At 48.8% G+C, this 18,631-nt stretch overlaps 1 protein-coding gene across 2 annotated transcripts; it reads right to left on the reverse strand.

Annotated features, from left to right (window-relative positions):
- Positions 1–126: 126 nt before the first annotated feature.
- LOC117090339 (MAGUK p55 subfamily member 2-like) lies at positions 127–17,170 on the reverse strand. Of its 2 annotated transcripts, none has more exons than XM_033222544.1 (8): positions 17,054–17,170; positions 3,116–3,265; positions 2,816–2,965; positions 2,212–2,439; positions 1,365–1,496; positions 1,151–1,256; positions 997–1,065; positions 127–759 (listed from the first exon to the last, which is right to left on the reverse strand). In XM_033222544.1, exons 1-8 carry the CDS (start codon positions 17,168–17,170, stop codon positions 530–532), a joined length of 1,182 nt encoding a protein of 393 aa, XP_033078435.1. In that variant the 3' UTR covers positions 127–529. The 2 variants fall into 2 exon arrangements, with proteins under 2 accessions (XP_033078435.1, XP_033078445.1); XM_033222554.1 differs by having other exon boundaries at positions 698–791.
- Positions 17,171–18,631: the final 1,461 nt, after the last annotated feature.

Consider the following 18,631-nt stretch of genomic DNA (forward strand, 5'->3'; position numbering starts at 1 on the left):
TCTGCCCCTCATCTTGCCAGCACTGCTGCCTTTGCACACACCTACCCCCCACCCTCCCCACTGGCACACACAGAGACATCAGGTGGTAACCTGGTCTAACCCAGAGCCCACAGATGAGAGGCTGAGGTACAGAAAGGGCAATGTACAGCCCAAAGCCACACAGCAAGAGCCAAGCAGACCAGGGCAGTGCTCTTAGTCCTGCCTCTGGCAGCCAGGAGCTTCCACCACCCCCGCTGGTTCTGCCACTAAGAAGCCCTGTCTTCCACAAGGCTACACATACACAGCTCATAGCCTGTTTCACCCGGGTGCACAGCTGGGCACTCACTTTCTTCATGGCTTTTAGCAAGTGAAACAAGAGAAGGAAAGGGGACGCCAGCCCAGCCCACTAGGCCACCTGTTGGCAGGACACTTCCCTCATCCTTCCTGAGCCTGAAGTTCCCCTACCTACCCACAGAGGGCGTGCACCCCAACCCGTACACCCAAAGGTACCACCTGGCCTGGCGCCCATGAAGATGCCCATTCGGTAGGCTCAGCCCTGGCCCCCAGGGGAGCCCCTGCTCCCTGTCCCCGACTCAGCAGAGCCCAGCTCCCACTCACAGGGCACCGTGGTGCCATAGCGATCTGGATCCCACATGATGAGCTTGTTCTTCAGGCTGCGCCGTCCCACGCCCTGAGCCCCAATCAGCACCAGGGTTTTCCGGCGGAACGGGGGCATGCGGGCCACCTCCTCATAAATGAGCAGCTCATGACGGTCAAACTCTGGACACAGGGAGATGGCGCTGCTCACCAGGCTGCACGGTGAGGGAGGGGCGGAGCTCTCAGGGAGGCTGAGGGCAAGAGGGCTTGGAACAGGGGAGCAAGGGGGAGTCGGGCAGGGCCTAGGGACATGGCTGGCAGCATCTGAGCCAGGCACACATCTTCACGGGTGATGCGTGGGGACAGGGAAAGGCAAGCCATGTTAGAGGAGGACAAAGGGGGGGACACTCTGATACCCACCTGCATTCTTGGTGGTCAAATACATCATTCGCTTCTTTTTCTTTCCTGAAAGGCTGCCGCATAGGGTCCCTGGCCATAGGGAGATGGGTGAGTGAGGCAGACAGGGCCCTGTCGGATCCCAGATTGGAGATGTGGGGTAGGGGGGACCTCCTACCTGAGTTTGGTGTCAGCTCCAGGTCCCTCTTGACAAATGCTTTCCGCTTCTCCTCCAGCAGCTGGCTGGGGATGAGCCCAGCACTGCCCCCTTCAACATGACATGCCTGAAATGGACATGAGACCAAGATCTGCCTGAGCAAGAGGACCCCTCCCTGTGCCCTTGCCCTCCCATGCACCACACCTGGAGAGATGCAGGGGTGCCCGGGGCTCTCCTGCCACCAGTTGGGATCGTCCTGGTTTACGATCTGGAGCAAGTCCCCGGCGTTGAAGCGCAGGCCTGCTTCCTTGCAGAGGATGAGGCTGTCTCGGGCCGGGTCATAGTCAAAGTGACATTTCACGAATACCTGGGCCCAGGAATCAGCAAAGGGTCGGGGGAAGGGGCAGTAGAAGGCTGCAGGTGGAGGTCTACCCCGTGCCCCCTCTTTTCACAAAGACACAAGGGGAAATGGAACCGTCCCCCTGCAGGAGTGATGCCTCCAGGCCCGCCCATGTGCCTCCCTAGTGCCAACTTCCCTTCACATCTAGTACTACAGGATTCAGATCTTAGGACCAAGGATATGGGACCACCAAGTAGGGGACAGGACCCTGGCACCTAATCCTGGATCCCTCCCTCCACTCACCCTCTACCCTTGGAGAAGGGCTCTGGCAGAGGGCGAGAGAGCCAATAGGAGAGGTAGACAGAGCAGCCAGACCCCCAGAATCCACCAACTAGGAGACAGTTGTCCAGGACATAGGACAACGCCACCCACCCTGCGCATGCGCACAAACATGTGGAGAACACTGACCACGATGCAGGCACTCTCTCATACACTCTGGTACCCCAGGCTGTGGCTGCATGCATAATGCCGGCCAATGCGGGAGCACGTGCAGGTGCAGCAGGGGCAGAGGCCTGTCAGCGGCTGCATTCAGCTGCCCCTGGGCTGCAGGTCCCACCCTCGTCTCCCCTGGAGGAAACCAGTAGGAGAGGAGGGCCTCAGTGAGACTTGCAACCCTGACAGGCAGGAGGCTCAGCCATCCCTTGGGCCTTCTGCTGAGTGAGGGGCTGGTGGAGGGGCCCACCTGGCGGGGCAGATGGGGCTCCTGGTAGCTGGGCAGGATCTTGAGGATGACACTGCCACTGGCATTGTGCAGGAGCTCCTGCAGTGCACGGGGGTCACTGCCCACTGGCTGCCCGTTCACCTCCTTGATGATGTCACCCACATGCAGCAGGCCTTGCTGAGCCACCATGCCCCCATGCAGAATGCGTGCGATCACCAGCTCGCCGCCCTCCACGCGGAACGTTACACCCTGGAGGTCAGAGGGAGAGTGTAAGATGAGGCCGCGATTGCTCCAAGTCAGAATCTTCAAATACTCTCCTAATAGCACCTCCATTCCTGTCCCCACACACCCACCCCCGCACTCACAAAGTCCTCCTCCATCCTTCTGCCTAAATTCTTCACTTAGAGCAGGTACTAATGGCGGGGGGAAGTGGGCAGACTGGAGAGGTGCGGACACAGGTGAGTGTGCAGTGTCTATGGTCTCCTGGGTCTGCATGGGCCCTTCCCTGCACAAAGCTGGCCCCATCTTCATCTTCAGACCACGCTTGGCCTTTTTTGTCCCCTCATTGGTTATTCTCAATCCCCCACCCTCACCAGCCCCGCCTCTGGCCCTGCCCAGTCCTCACCAGATGTTCTCCGGCTGTCTTTCGGATGCCCACCATGCGCACGGCGTCGGGAGGTACAGGCTGGTTGCTGAATGTAGGGTCCAGGCCAGGGCTGGGGGGTGGTGTCTCATAAGTCTTTGAGGCCACAGAGTCATGCGTCTCCAGGAGGGACTAGGGGGTGGTGGGAAAAGAAGGGACAATGGGGCAGTGCCCTGGCTCTCTTCCCATCCCAGCTCCAACTTCCTGCCGGCCCCTCCAACAGCAGCATGCCCCGGTCCACCCGCCTCCTGCTCCCTCACCCCAGCCCCAGCGGCCAGGAACCTGGAAGTGGGGCTTCTGGAGGATGTGGGCCAGCTCGGCAGCAGTGCTGCTCTGCTCAGCCAGCTGTGCCAGGTCCCGCAGGATCTCCTGCACCAGCTCCAGGTTGTCTCTCACGGCCTCCAGTTTCGTCTCCTCCAGCCTCTCATGGGCCTGGGGGTGGAAGCAGAACAGGTGCAGCTAGGAGCTTCCCCAGGAGCCCTGAGACACCAAGCAGGGTCCTCCTCAGCCCCCCGGCATTTTCCCCACCCCACTCCCAGCCCCCAGCTTCAGCTCCTCACTCACTGACACACAATAATACCCACACGTGCACATTCTTTCCTTGCTGTCTCCTTTATTCCCCGAAATGACTAGGAACTGCTTTAGGGAAGGAAGAAACCAAAGGACAAACTTTCCTTTCCATTCCCTTGCCACAGAGGGTCATTAGAAGTTACCAAATTGTCCCCAGCTCCCAGGACCCTATATGCATTGGCATTCAAAAATAGCTTCTTCTACCGGACATCATGGTTGGGTGGGGTCTTGAAGACCCTGAAGCCCCGGATGAGGAAGTTAGGGAGGTGGAATAACTTTCCCAGGATCACTAGGACTTGAACTTGCATCTCCAGGCTCTCAACTCAGTGTTCCCAATGAATGAGGGGCCACAAAATCAGCACATGGTGCCAGGAGCAGGGCCCGCACCTATTTGTCGCTCTGCTGGCTCCGGGTTCCATACCAAGGTGTGCTGAAAACGGAAAAGGAATCCTTCGCCAGTGACCAGCCCAGTGGGGAGTGTTAGGTTAGGTGGATCAGGAAGAAAGGAATTCCATTTCAAGAGTATATATGAAGACCTTTTTTTCCCCTCTGAATCTTTGAAAGATCATTGCAGACAACACAAGCCACTTTATCCCAAAGTATTTCAGCATGCATTTCATAGGAACAAAGACATTCTGCTGCATAAACCACAATACCATTATCACCTGCAAGAAATTTCACATTGATTCATTAATATATTATGTAAGACAGTCCATATTCAAATGTCTACTCTTGTCCCAAAAGTATCCTTTATAGTTCTATTTTTTTCTGATTCAGGATCCAATTGATGATCATATGTTGTATTTGGTTGACACATCTTTTTATTCTCCTCTAATCTAGAACAGATCCCAGTAACTTTTAGACTTTCAGGACATTTGTTGTTTCGTTTTGTTTTTTGTGTCTGTTTTTGTTTTGTAGGGACAGGGTCTCACTACGTTGCCTAGGCTGGTCTCAGACTCTGGGCTTCAAGCAATCCTCCCGCCTCAGGCTCCCAAAGCCTGGGATTACAGGTGTGAGCCACTGCACCCAGCTTAGACATTTTTAGACTCCAGGCCAGTAGTTTTTAGGATGCTCTAGCACTAGATTTAGTTGATTGTTTCCTCATGATTAGACTTACGTTAGTCCTTTTGACAAGAGTTCTATGTAGGTGATCTTGTGTCTTTGTGTCTTTCTCATACTTTGAGACTATGTGACTCTTCTGTTCCCCCCAAATCCTTCACCAATGGATTCAGCATCAATTTATGATCCTTGCCTAAATGAATTATTATACTGGACATTGCAAAATAGTGATTACCTAATTCCCATGATTCCTTCTACATTTATTGGCATTCTACTATAAGAATGAGCTTTTCAGCCAGGCACAGTGGGTCACGCCTGGAATCCCTGCACTTTGGGAGGCCAAGGCGGGTGGATCACCTGAGGTCAGGAGTTTGCAAAACAGCCTGGCCAACATGGTGAAACCCCGTTTCTACTACAAATACAAAAAATTAGCCGGGGGTAGTGCTGGGTGCCTGTAATCCCAGCTACTCAGGAGGCTGAGGCAGGAGAATCGATTGAACCTAGGAGGCGGAGGTTGCAATGAGCCGAGATCGTGCCATTGCACTCCAGCCTGGGCAACAAGAGCAAAACTCTGTCTCAAAAAAAAAAAAGAATGAGCTCTTATTTTCTCTCTACCACCCTACTCCTCTTTCTCTCCTTCTCTCTCTCATGATATCACTACGAATTTTTTTTTTTATTATTTCATGTTCTAATCCATTACGATCACTATCTTCATTGACGCAGTTTATCCCAAATTTGTCCAGTGGGAGCCCCATTCACACCTCTGTCCTGCTGACATGTTCCCATCAGTCCTTGAGCATCTCCTTCCCTTCTGGCACAGGCTCATTTGATATGTTCCCTACCCCAGGTCTGGAATCAGCAATTCTCCAAGGAATCCTGATTTCTTTTAGCAGGGGATAGTATTTAGAAACCAAGATGTGGGCACTCAGTACCCATTGTTTTTGGGCATCATTTCTTTGGCAGTCATTAGTAGATACTGATGGCTCCAAATAAAATCAAACTCTAAAGGATTTTTTCATCTTCCCCCATTCCATATTTGTGTCTCCCTTCTCCTTCAGTGAGGACTTATTTCCCAATAACATCAATATATTTACTTATTTGTTCTGTCCTTCAATATTCAAAGCAGTTTCAGAATTGCTATACAACTGCTACTACCTATCACAAATCTATTAAGTAAAAATCAGCGGGGATGGGTAGTAGGGGCCTAAGGGATAAAAGACTACACACTGGGTATGGTGTACACTGCTTGGGTGATGGGTGCATCAAAATCTCAGAAATCACCACAAAAGGCCAAGCAAGGTGGCTTGTAATCCCAGTACTTTGCGAAGCCGAGGTAGGAGGATCACCTGAGGTCAGAAGTTCGAGACCAGCCTGACCAACATGGTAAAACCCCATCTCTACCAAAAATACAAAATTAGCCAGACATGGTGGCACATGCCTGTAATCCCAGCTACTCAGGAGGCTGAGGCACAAGAATCACTTGGACCTGGGAGGCAAAGGTTGCAGGGAGCTGAGATTGCGCCACTGCACTCCAGCCTGGGCAACAGAGCAAGACACTGTTTCTAAATAAATAAATAAATAAATAAATAAATAAATTGCCCTTTCTTACATAAAACATAGTACACTGTATATACCCTTTGACACCCTTTTGTTTATTTAACTGGTTTGGTTTGTTTTCTGGCTTTTTATTTAAAAATATGCCATAGAAATCACTCCATGAAACTGCATGGAGATCTTCCTTTATTATTATTTTTAGTTTGTTTGAGACAGAGTCTTGCTTTGTCACCCAGGATGGAGTGCAGTGTCACAGTCTCAGCTCACTGCATCCTCTGCCTCCCGGGTTGGGATTACAGGCGTGAACCACCGTGCCCATCTTATTATTTTAATTACTGCATTTGACTCCATTGCATGACTGGATTCCTGTAATTTATTCAACCAGCCTTCATGGGTATTTAGGTTGTTTCTAATACTTTGCTATTGCAAATAATGTTGCATTAAATGACTCTGGCATAGTATTCTATATCTGTGGAGAAGATCTTCCATGTAAATTCCTAGAAGTCTTGCTGGGTCAAGTAATAAATACATACGTAATTTTCTTAGATATTGACAAATTCCCCTCCATGGGACTTGGGCCAGTTTGCCCTCCTGCTAGCACTGTATGAGGCATATTCTTGAAGCTCACCACCAGAGTGTTGATCAAACATTTGCATGTCTGCCAATCATATGGAGGAGAAATGATCTCTCAGTGGGGCTTTGCATTTTGCTTATTATGAGTGAAGTCAAACATCTCTCCATATGTTTAAGAGCCATCTGTATATACTTTTCTGTGAACTGTCTACTCATGTCTTTCCCAATTTTTCTGTCAGGTCTTGGTTTTTATTCTTTTCCCTATTTTAAAAAATGTTTTCTCTCTATTGGGAAAATTAGTCCTTGGTGATATCTCTTGCAAATCACTTCCCCCAGTTTGCCACTTGTCTTTTGACTCTGCTTGTGGTGTTTTTGCATGCAAAAAAAAAAAAAAAATTTAGGTCAGGTGCGGTGGTTCACACCTGCAATCCCAGCACTTTGGGAGGTCGAGGAGGGAGGACTGCTTGAACCCAGGAGTTCAAGACCAGCCTGGGTAAGACAACAAGCCCCTGTTGCTACAAAATATTTTTAAAATGCACCTGAGCATTTTTAATGCTCATTTTAATGCATGGTGGCATGTACCTGAGGTCCCTGCTACTCTTACTTGGGAGGCTGAGGTGGAAGGATCACTTGAACCCAGGAGATTGAGGCTGCAGTGAGCACTGTTTGCACCACTGCACTCCAGCCTGAGTGACAGAGCAAGACCTTGGCTCAAAAAAAAAATTGTTTTTAATGTGGGTGAATGTAATAATCTTTCATGCATCTGAATTTTGAGGCATAGTTTTTTGTTTTCTTGTTTTGTTTTGTTTTGTTTTAAGGGAGGGCTTTTCCCATATACAGAGCCTTGTTTTCTTCTAGGATGTGTATGATTTATATTTTCACATAGAGATCTCTGATCTGCTTGGAGTTTATTCTGATATATGATGTGAGGAATAAATATACTTCGATATCTTTCAAAATTACTATCCAGATGTTCTAATACCATTTATTAAAAATTCATGGCCGGGCACAATGGCTCATACCTGTAATCCCAGTGCTTTGGGAGGCCAAGGCAGGAGGATCACTGGAGCCCAGGAATTCAAGACAGTAAGACCCCATCTCTATTTTTAAAAATTTGTTTAATTTAAAAATTCACAAGAAAACTATTGTTTGATTTTTTTAGGTGTAAGAATAGTAGTATAACTTTTTAAAAGAATCCTTTTCAGTTGAGTCCAGTAGTTTATATACACAATGAAACACTTGCAGATGCAATCTATTAAGGCTGAGATGTACTCCAAAACAATGGAGGAGAGAGAGAAGTGGATGAAGGTATGGATGAAATAAGATTATGCATGACTTGTTAAATATTGAAGTGGGGTGCTAGGTGATAGAGGTTCAGGATATATTTTTAAATTTTTTCATAATAGAACATTTGTTTAGCCGTGAGATGGTGAGATTTGAATAGCACCTCACAAGACTGCTGTGAGAATTTGGTGAGATGGACACAGTGCCTGGGACACCACACAGCAGGTGCTCAATAAAGGTTAGATCCTTTCTGCTTTTTTCTTCCCCAAACAGGCCAGGGAACAGCACCCCACGTGGCCCCATAGCCTCCTAAACCATCCTCTGCCAGGTGGGCAGCATTTTAGACTGACACCCACAACCTACTGGGAAAACAGACAACTAATGGGGCAAAGGAGTAGCATTTGGGGACAGGAAAAAGCCCCAGAGGGTTGGTCTTCCACAGAGCCCTATGTGATTTTCAGTCATTTAGCTGGGCCCAGCCCATGGAGCCCCAGACTGAGGGAGGCATCCCAGCTCTGGTTCTATTAGCCTGTGCCTAGGACAATGTTGGGAATCAAAGCCCCAACAACTGAGTGTCAAGAATAAACAAAGGCACTCAGGCAGCAACAATCTCACCATGGCAACCCTTGCATGGCTCTTTTGGGTTAACAGGAGCCAGCTCTGGCACAAGTGCCTGATGTGAGCATTAGAGAGGTCGCTCATTTTGACTTTAGCACCGTCTGGTCCATGGATGGAGGACAAGTTTTCTGAGGAGATGTGTTTGATCAAGGGGTAAGCCAGGGTGCCTCCTAAGCTGCTTACCTCTTATCTTTGACTTAATGACATTCCCACCATGGGCTAATCCATTCCTCCTCCTGTGGCCACTCCTGGACATTTTATACCCACAAATACGAAAGCACAGCTCTCCAAGCTCGACCTCACAGCCCTGAGGAAACTTTAAACATTTAATCATTCAAATACAAAACCAACACCTCAGTGGGCTGAACTAAACAAATAATTTTTTTTTTTTAGACAGAGTCTCACTCTGTAGCCCAAATTGGAGTGCAGTGGCACAATCTTGGCTCAATGCAACCTCCGCTTACCAGGCTCAAGCAATTCTGGTGCTTCAGTCTCCTGAGTAGCTGGGACTACAGGCACACGCCACCACCCCCAGCTAAGTTTTTATATTTTAGTAGAGACGGGGTTTCACCATGTTGCCCAGGATGGTCACAAACTCCTGAGCTCAGGCAATCTGCCTGCGTCGGCCTCCCAAAGTGCTGGGATTACAGGCATGAGCCACCACACCTGGCCTAAATTAGATTTTTTAAATGATGTAACAAGGATCTAAGAAAACTCACCACCCAAACTAAAAAACAAAGCTCTTGACAATATCCTACATCTAACCACATGCCCTACTCACCCCTCCCACTTGCAGAAAGCACCATCCTTTTTTTTTTTTTTTTTTTTTTGAGACGGAGGTTTGCTCGTTGCCCAGGCTGGAGTGCAATGATGCAATCTTGGCTCACTGCAACCTCCGCCTCCCGGGTTCAAGCGATTCTCGTGCCTCAGCCTCTCGAGTAGCTGGGATTACAGCATGCGCCAACACACCCATCTAATTTTGTATTTTTAGTAGAGATGGGGTTTCTCCATGTTGGTCAGGCTGGCCTTGAACTCCTGACCTCAGGTGATTCACCCAGCTCAGCTTCCCAAAGTGCTGGGATTACAGGTGTGAGCCACCGCACCCAGCTGAAAGCACCATCTTGATTTAGTGTGTTTGTCATTCCTTGGCTTCCCAATTAAAGAGTTTTAATGTGTCTGTATGTATTCTACATACTTCTGAAATGAATATAGTTAATAAAAAGGGAATAGTGTCTGTCCAAATGCATATTCTATGACATAAAAGAAGGGGGGAATCATGATTTTATCCATCCCTGGGGCCTGATTTTTTTTCACTTAATATTATCAAGTGAACAAATATTTCCCTTACTACTTTTTTACTCACTATTATTTTGCTAAGACTTATTCTTCTTTTTCATGTTAGGTGACACATCGCCCAGAACTAGAAGAGTGATTTGAATTTCTGTGGTAGCCATTCATTTCATTCTGCTCTGAAAATCATCCTCAGCAAAGCAGGGGCTCAAGCTCATGATAGACCAGAAGCTTGGGTGGGAGACACAGCTAGCTCATGTGGAGCCAGCCTGCATTCTGCTCTGTTTGCTCCCAATCCAGAGCCGTAGCAGGCTGCAGATGCAACACTACACAGTCATTTCAATGAAAAGTTTTCCCTTTGCCCTCTACTCCAATCCCCCTGATCATGGTAAAAGACAGGGAATTCCTATTTGAAGCCCTGGTTCATAATTAAATAGTGAAATAAAAAGCTGAAAGATGTCCCACAGAGTAGTGTGTCAGAAAGTAAAGGAACTCTTTAATGTGAGTTTGACAGATGTGACTTGCTTTAGCCAATGAACCATTATCAAATGTGAGCAGAGGCTTAGAAAGTGCTTGTGACTAAGGGCTTGTCATTCCTTGCTTGTGAGACACCATGTGAAGGTGGCTGAGGATGAGAGACCAGATGGAAAGGGGCCTGGCCATCCCAGACATTGCAGTTTTACCAGCTAAGACACCAGATTTGTGAGTGAGGCCATCCTGGACCACCCAGCCCCAGCTAAGCAAGCCCAGACCAGGAGAACCACCCAACCAACCCACAAAATCAGGGGAATTAAATCACAGTTGTTTTAAGCCACTACACAGCAGGATGGTTTGTTACACAGCAAAAGCAAACTGAAACACTGGCCTCACCACTACATCCTCTGCTTGTCATGTCCCCTTGTCAGAGCCCCTATCTTAGTGACCTCTCTAGACCTCTATTCTTCTAGGGCCATGTCTTGCTTTCCCAGCTCTTCCACCCTAGCCTCCCCACAGAAAAAGAGGCCTCCCTGTGAACTCCAGTCTAAAGCTAAGATTATAACAACTCTTTCTGACTCAAAAAGCACTTCTGGCCGGGCATGGTGGCTCATGCCTGTAATCCCTGCACTTTGGGAGGCCAAGGCAGGCAGATCATCTGAGGTCAGGAGTTTGAGGCCAGCCTGGCCAACATGGTGAAATCCCGTCTCTACTAAAAATACACAAATTAGCCGGGGATGGTGGGCCTGTAATCCCAGTTACTCGGGAGGCTGAGGCAGGAGAATCGCTTGAACCTGGGAGGCAGAGGTTGCAGTGAGCCGAGATTATGCCATTACACTCCAGCCTGGGCAACAGAGCAAGACTCCGTCTCAAAAAAAAAAAAAAAAGTACTTCCACTTCCATAACCTTATTCTCCCCACTTCTCAAAAGAAATAACTAAGCTGGGCATGGTGGCTCATGCCTGTAATCCTAGCACTTTGGGAAGCCAAGGTGGGAGGATCACTTGAGCTCAGGAGTTCAACACCAGCCTGGGCAACAGAGTGAGACCTCATCTTTCTTTTAAAATAAAAAAGCATAAATAATTAATTTTTAAAAAATTCCTCCATAAGAAATAACAAGTTCAGAGAGGTTGACAGATATACAAAACTCACAAAGCCGGTCAGTGGAATCTTCTGACTCCAAGCCCTGTGTTCTTTCTTCTTCATCTCACATGAATTAGCTTACATCAGCCTTCACATGCCTCTTAGCTAGCAGATGTCCCCATTAGTAACAATTTTTCTGAATTTCTGAATGTTCCCTGCCTTGGATTCTTCACCTTGACCTTGTCTGCAGCTGGAACACGTGCTACCGGATCCATGTCAGCTCTCCCAGATGCCAGCCACCTGCCAGGGCCGCCACCTGCTGTGTGCAGTCAACTGCCTAGACTTCTGATCTCTCTGCCAGACTTGACTTCCCTTAGGGCCTTTAACCCTCTGGATTTGTACCCTCAGGCCCTGCCTCTCCCTGGTCCCAGATATACCCAGCCCGGACCCTCCCACACTGCCTGCCACATCCCCAGAGAGAGTCAAGCCCAGCTCCACGGAGTAAGGGAGGGAGGCCAACAGCTACCACATGTGGCTCCAATCAGATTTCATTCCTCTGGATTTCTGGGCCACTTCACCAAGTTGTTGCAGTTGGATCTTTGATCCAGTGCTTTGTCTATTAGGTTAGAAATTTGTCTGTGTACACAAAATCATTAAAATTGGTGAGAAGGAGGAAGTAGCTCCCATTGTCCAATGCAGGGAGCTCTGAGAGACACTGTCTTTGATGAGAGGAGTGGCAAATTTACATTGCAAAGGATCACCTATACAAGGACAGAAGAAACGTATGGCTTTTTTTCAACGAGCTCAGGTAGGCTCCTTTAGGGAGATTCACTTCCTGTTTGTTTCACAACCACAGGGAGAGAGAAGTCACTGGATTGCCTTAGCCCATTAGTCTCGTTTTGGGGGTCTCAGAGGGGAAGAAATGTCCATAATATCTTCTATTGTGCTCTATGAATCCGGAACCATACCAGAAATTTCTTGGAAAAAATCCTGACCAACTTCTCCCCAGAAATGTTTCTAGAGAAGGGAGTTTACTTTCAATGTGACATAGCACAATGGTTCATTCTCAGTTAGGCTTTACTGTGAGGTCCCAGGACTGGGGCATTGTGGGGTCCAGTGAAAGGAAGACAGACTTGGGCTTCATCAGGAAAACAAACTATCTGGCAGTTCACTGCCATAACCCCAGCACTGTGCCTGGTATATGGCAAGTGCAAAATAGGTATTCGTTGGATGAAGGGATGGATGGATGGATGGACGGATGGATGGATGGATGAGTGAATGACATAGCCAGCCAGCAAACTCATCATTAGAGAGCTGTCGAGCAGACTGTCAAGTGGACTGGACCAGAGCGTAATGCTATCAAGGGGGATCCTGCTTTGAAGGGTATTGTCGAGAGGGCTGTCTCACTCTGAGACTCTGCCATCCCAAAGCAAAGTCTCACTGTCTCACTGTGGAGACAATAGCTAAAGTACCCAGAGGTGATGTGGTCTCATAAACCCAACTCTGAAATCCACTTTGGAAAGTTACAGATGTTGAAGTTCAAAACTGCACATATTCATCAATTTCATTGCCAAGTGTCCATTCTAGAGACACCCTCACATGCGTGCAGAAGCAGATGGATATAAGGATGTTCACTGCAGCACTGTTTTTCAGAGAGGAAAATCAGCAGTGACATACACATCTCTTGGGGGGAACCAATAAACAAACAGCTCTATTCATATATTAGAACAGGGGTCCCCAACCTCCAGGCCATGGACCAGTACTGGTCCGTGGCCTGTTAGGAACTAGGCGAACATCAGGAGGTGAGCAAGCATTACTGCCTGAGCTCCACCTCCTGTCAGATCAGTGGTGGCATTAGAGTCTCATGGGGCGCCAACCCTACTGTGAACTGCACGTGCCAGGGATCTAGGTTGTGTGCTCCTTATGAGAGTCTAACGAATGCCTGATGATCTGAGTGGAACAGCTGCATCCCGAAACCACCCCCCTCACCCTGATCTGTGGAAAAATTGTCTTCCACAAAACTGGTGCCTGGTGCCAAAAAGTTTGGGAACTGCTGTATAAGAAGACCACACAACAATTCAAATGAATCTCCCTATCTCTATCTATACTTAGGTCGACAGCTGTACTACTTGTATGAAATAGAAATCTCAAAAACAGAAGCACCTTACACTATCATTTCATTTATATAAATTTTTAAAGCACACATAATGGCCGGGCATGGTGGCTCACACCTGTAATCCCAGCACTTTGGGAGACTGAGGCAGGAGAATTATGAGGTCAGGAGTTCGTGACCAGCCTGGCCAATATGGTGAAACCCTGTCTCTACTAAAAAAAATACAAAAATGGCCGGGTACGGTGGCTCACGCCTAAAATCCCAGCACTTTGGGAGGCCGTGGCAGGCGGATCACGAGGTCAAGATATCAAGACCATCCTGGCCAACATGGTGAAACCCCATCTCTACTAAAAATACAAAAATTAGCTGGGTGTGGTAGCACGTGCCTGTAGTCCTAGCTACTCGGGAGGCTGAGGCAGGAGAATCACTTGAACCCAGGAGGTAGAGGTTGCAGTGAGCTGTGATCGTGCCACTGTACTCCAGCCTGGTGACAGAGTGAGACTCTGTCTCAAAAAAAAAAAAAAATTAGCCAGGCATGGTGGCGCGTGCCTGTAGTCCCAGCTACTTGGGAGGCTGAGGCAGAAAAATCGCTTGAACCTGGGAGGCGGAGGTTGCAGTAAGCCAAGATTGCACCACTGCACTCTAGCCTGGGCAACAGAGTGAGACTCCAGAAAAAAAAAAAAAAAAAAAGCACACCTAACAAAGGTAGAACCAGGCATGGTGGCTCATGCCTATAATCCCAGTGCTTTCAGAGGCTGAGAGGATCACTTGAGGCCAGGAGTGTGAGACTAGCCTGGACAACACAGCAAGATCCTGCCTCTACAAAAAAATTTAAAAATTAGCCAGGCATAGTGGTACATATCTGTAGTCCCAGTTACTCAGGATGCTAAGGCAGGAGGATCATTTGAGCCCAGGAGTTCCAGGCTGCAGTGAGCTATAATTGTTTCATGGTAGAACAGGGGTCCACTGTACTCCAACCTGGGAGATGGTATAAGACCCTGTCTTAAAAAAAAAAAATCACACCAAGGTATATTGTTTACAGCTAAACACATATGCAGGCAAGATAAGCCAACATTCAGTGAAATGACATCAATCTCTAGCCAGTGATTACCTGTGGGAAGGGAATGCAGTGAAAATGAAGAAGGGGAGAGGCATTAACTGTGTCAAACTTTTTATTTCTTTTTTTTTTTTTTTTTTGAGACAGTGTCTCACTCTCTCACCCAGGCTGGGGTGCAGTGGCGTGATCATGGCTCACTGCAGCCTTGACCTACCCAGCTCAAGCAATTCTCCCCGCTCAGCCTCTTGAGTAGTTGGGACTACAGGTGAATGCTACCATGCTTGGCTAATTTTATTTTTTTTTATAGAGACAAGGTTTCACCATGTTAATCAGGCTGGGCTTGAATTCCTGAGCTCAAGTGATCCACCCACCACGGACTTCCAAAGTGCTGGGACTAAAGCTGTAAGCCACACCATGCCATGTGCCTCATACTTTTTATTTCTTAAGAAATGCCAAGAGTCAAAATAAACATTATTAACATTTTGGAGATGGGTACTCAGGAGTTTATTATGTTATTTTTTATACTCTTTTGTATTTATTCATTCAACAAATACTCAGTGAGCACCTACTATGTGTCAGGCATTTTGTAGGCTCTGGGGATATAGCGGTGAATCAAAAAGACAAACATTCCTGCCTTCATGGAACATCTCTATGTTTGAAATGTGTACAATTCCTTGTATGTATGTATGTATGTATTTATTTATTTATTTATTTTTGAGACAGAGTCTCGCTCTGTCACCCAGGCTGGAGTGCAGTGGCTGGATTTCAGCTCCCTGCAAGCTCCGCCTCCCAGGTTTACACCATTCTCCTGCCTCAGCCTCCCGGGTAGCTGGGACTACAGGCGCCGCCACCTCGCCCGGCTAGTTTTTTGTATCCTAATCCCAGCAGCCATGGGCACCATCCCCACCTCCCCTCCTCAGGAGAGGGGGCATCCTTCCACACTCCCCGGGGCAGGATCCCAGGTGCCTTGCTGTCCCCTAGCCCTCACTGCCAAACACCAAGTTCCACCAGTTTACCCTAAGGTCTGGGACCACAACTCCAGTTCAGGCTCTCAGCATCTTATACTCAACCCACTAAAGAGCCACTCACTGGCCTCTCCAACTCCAGATATAACTCCCCAACAGTTCTCCATGTGGCTGCCTAAAACACCCACATTTGGCCATCACATCCCTGCTTAAATACCATAAATCCTGCCAAGTGCGGTGGCTCACGCCTGTAATCCCAGCACTTTGGGAGGCCGAGGCAGGCAGATCACCTGAGGTCAGGAATTCAAGACCAGCCTGAGTAACATGGAGAAACCCCATCTCTACTAAAACTACAAAATTAGCTGGGCATGGTGGCACATGCCTGTAATCCCAGCTACTCGGGAGGCTGAGGCAGAAAAATCACTTGAACTCAGGAGGTGGAGGTTGCAGTGAGTCAAGATCATGGCATTGTACTCCAGTCTGCACAACAAGAGCAAAATTCTTTCTCAAAAACACGTAAAGCCTCCCTGATACTCATGACACTCACAGAAGGACACCCAAGCACTCACACACAGCCCCCAATCTTTGCACAGCTCGCATTGTCTCACATTTGAGGCTCAGCCTCACACCAGCACTTCCAATCCCCTGCACACTCCTGACTTTTTCTTTTTTCTTTTTTTTTTTTTTTTGAGACGGAGTCTCGCTCTGTCGCCCAGGCTGGAGTGCAGTGGCCTGATCTGGGCTCACTGCAAGCTCCGCCTCCCGGGTTCATGCCATTCTCCTGCCTCAGCCTCCCGAGTAGCTGGGACTACAGGCGCCCACCACTTCGCCCGGCTAGTTTTTTGTATTTTTTAGTAGAAATGGGGTTTCACCATGTTAGCCAGGATGGTCTCGATCTCCTGACCTCGTGATCTGCCCGTCTCGGCCTCCCAAAGTGCTGGGGTTACAGGCTTGAGCCACCACGCCCAGCCACTCCTGACTTTTTCTTACCTCTGTGCTTCTGCTCAAGCTCTTCTGTGGCCCAGAATGCCCTCCTCCTCTTCCTCATTCTTCCACTCAGCTCAAGTGGTCCTTCCTCCAGGAAGGCCGCCTTGCCCACCCCAGGCTGGGTTAGGCACCTGTACTTTACGCTCCCAAAATGCCTAGTGTATCCACCTCTATCACTGTCATTACCAAATTGTCCTATTATTTTCTCTTTTAGTGAACCTCTCCCCTACCTGATACATAGCAGGTGACCTTAGAAAGACATGCACACAAAATGCCCAAAAGCAGAAGGACAGGCAAGATGAATTCTAGAGATTCTCCAACATGTGCATGCTGGCCCACACCAATCACACACTCCACAAGCTGGCGGTCACCAAACATCCACCCACGCACTCACCAGACAGGTGCCGGGGCACCCCCCTCTACCTGCAGCCACTCAGGTCATCACCTGGGCATGATTTTCTTCTACAATCCCCTTCAGGGGGGCCTCTTGTGCCACATGCCCCATTCCCAGGGCCCTCTGTAGCTAATACCCCATCCCCTACTGTGCCTCCCCAGGCACAGTGCCCTTGTGCCCACCTCCCTGGAGCACTGTACCTTGGCCAGGGATCTTACCATGGGACTTTCCATAATGCCTCGAAGGAAGATCAGGTCCAGCTCTGCAGCCCCCGTGGCATTCGGGAGGGATCCCAAGTTGTCTAGGACTTGCTGCATGGCTGGGGGAAGGTATGGGCAGTGAGATACACAGGTACCAGCTGGGTACAGAAGACTAAAACACACCACAATACCTGCCACTCCACCACCCCCATGTCCCACAGAAGACAGCCCCTCCCTGACAACATTCCCCTCCCTGCCCAGCACAGGCACCCCAGGCCCTTGAATGCCTGGGACAGAGGTCCTTGAGGAAGGGGACAGTTTCCTTGGCCTGTTCTCTCCACCCTACGTAACGCCAGCCTGAGCAGGTGGGAGGCTCCAGGCAGCTAGAAGAGACTCTGAGGTGGGGGGAAGGGAGAAAGGGAAGCAGGTGTCAGGTTCCAGGTCCTGCCCTGCACCAGAAAACCACAAGCTGTTGGGTGGATCACTTGAGGTCAGGAGTTCGAGACCAGCCTGGGCAACAAGGCAAAACCCCATCTCTATTAAAAATACCAAAATTAGCCAGGCATAGTGGTGTAGGTCTGTAATTCTAGCTACTCAGGAGGCTGAGGCAGAGATTGCAGTGAGCTGAGATCACGCCACTGCACTCCAACCTGGGTGGCAGAGCAAGACTGTCTCTGGCTGGGAGCAGTGGCTCATGCCTGTAATCCCAGCACTTTGGGACAACGAGGTGGGTGGATCACGAGGTCAGGAGATCGAGACCATCCAGACCAACACAGTAAAACCCCGTCTCTACTAAAAATACAAAAAAATTAGCCGGGCATGGTGGCGGGCGCCTGTAGTCCCAGCTACTCGGGAGGCTGAGGCAGGAGAATGGCGTGAACCTGGGAGGCGGAGCTTGCAGTGAGCCAAGATTGCACCATTGCACTCCAGCCTGGGTGACAGAGTGAGACTCTGTCTTGAAAAACAAACAAACAAATAAATAAAATAAAAATTAAAAAATAAGACTGTCTTAAAAAAAAGAAAGAAAGAAAAAGGAAAGAAAATCACAAGTTCCTCACTCAATCTCTAGATGGGCTGAAGCCCAGGACTCAGCCACCTGCACCTGGCAGGCTTAAGGATGAGACAGACAGTACTTGGAGCAAGTCCCTGAGTACAGGCCCAGAGTCAAGCAGGCAGCCACACAGGAGCCAGGGCCTGCAGAGCCTCTAGTCTAAGCACCACTAATTCAGTGTGACATTGTACAAGTCACTGTCCCTCACTGGCCTCAGTCTTTCCTGCTTGTAAAATGGATGAGTTGGGCTAGATGATGACTACAGACCCTTCAGCTCTGAGTGGCAATGATCTATAACTGAGAAATTAACATGGATGATAGGAAGTCAAAGCTGAGGCCTGGAATGACTGTGGGCACCCAAAGGCCAAGGTCACACCAAGTCATCACAGGGATAAGCAAACTCTCAGCCCGGAATGGGACATAACAGAGGACATGATAACACCTGCAGCTGGGCCGCAACAATGCCCCCGAGATCTGAGGTGGGGGCTGCCTTCACTCACTGGCAGAGATGGGAGTTCCAGGCTGTG

The sequence above is a fragment of the Trachypithecus francoisi genome, unplaced genomic scaffold (assembly GCF_009764315.1).
Source record: "Trachypithecus francoisi isolate TF-2019V2 unplaced genomic scaffold, Tfra_2.0 Contig00995, whole genome shotgun sequence".
Taxonomy (NCBI): Eukaryota; Metazoa; Chordata; class Mammalia; order Primates; family Cercopithecidae; genus Trachypithecus; species Trachypithecus francoisi.

Bases quoted from the DNA above. Each gene is read 5' to 3' on its own strand.
- LOC117090339 (XM_033222544.1), bottom strand. From the start codon at position 17,170: ATGCAGCAAGTCCTAGACAACTTGGGATCCCTCCCGAATGCCACGGGG. The intron at 2,440-2,815 runs GTGAGGACTGGG...TCTGACCTCCAG, and splicing joins AGACAGCCGGAGAACATCTG to GGTGTAACGTTCCGCGTGGA. The intron at 1,066-1,150 runs GTAGGAGGTCCC...CCCTATGGCCAG, and splicing joins GGAGCTGACACCAAACTCAG to GGACCCTATGCGGCAGCCTT.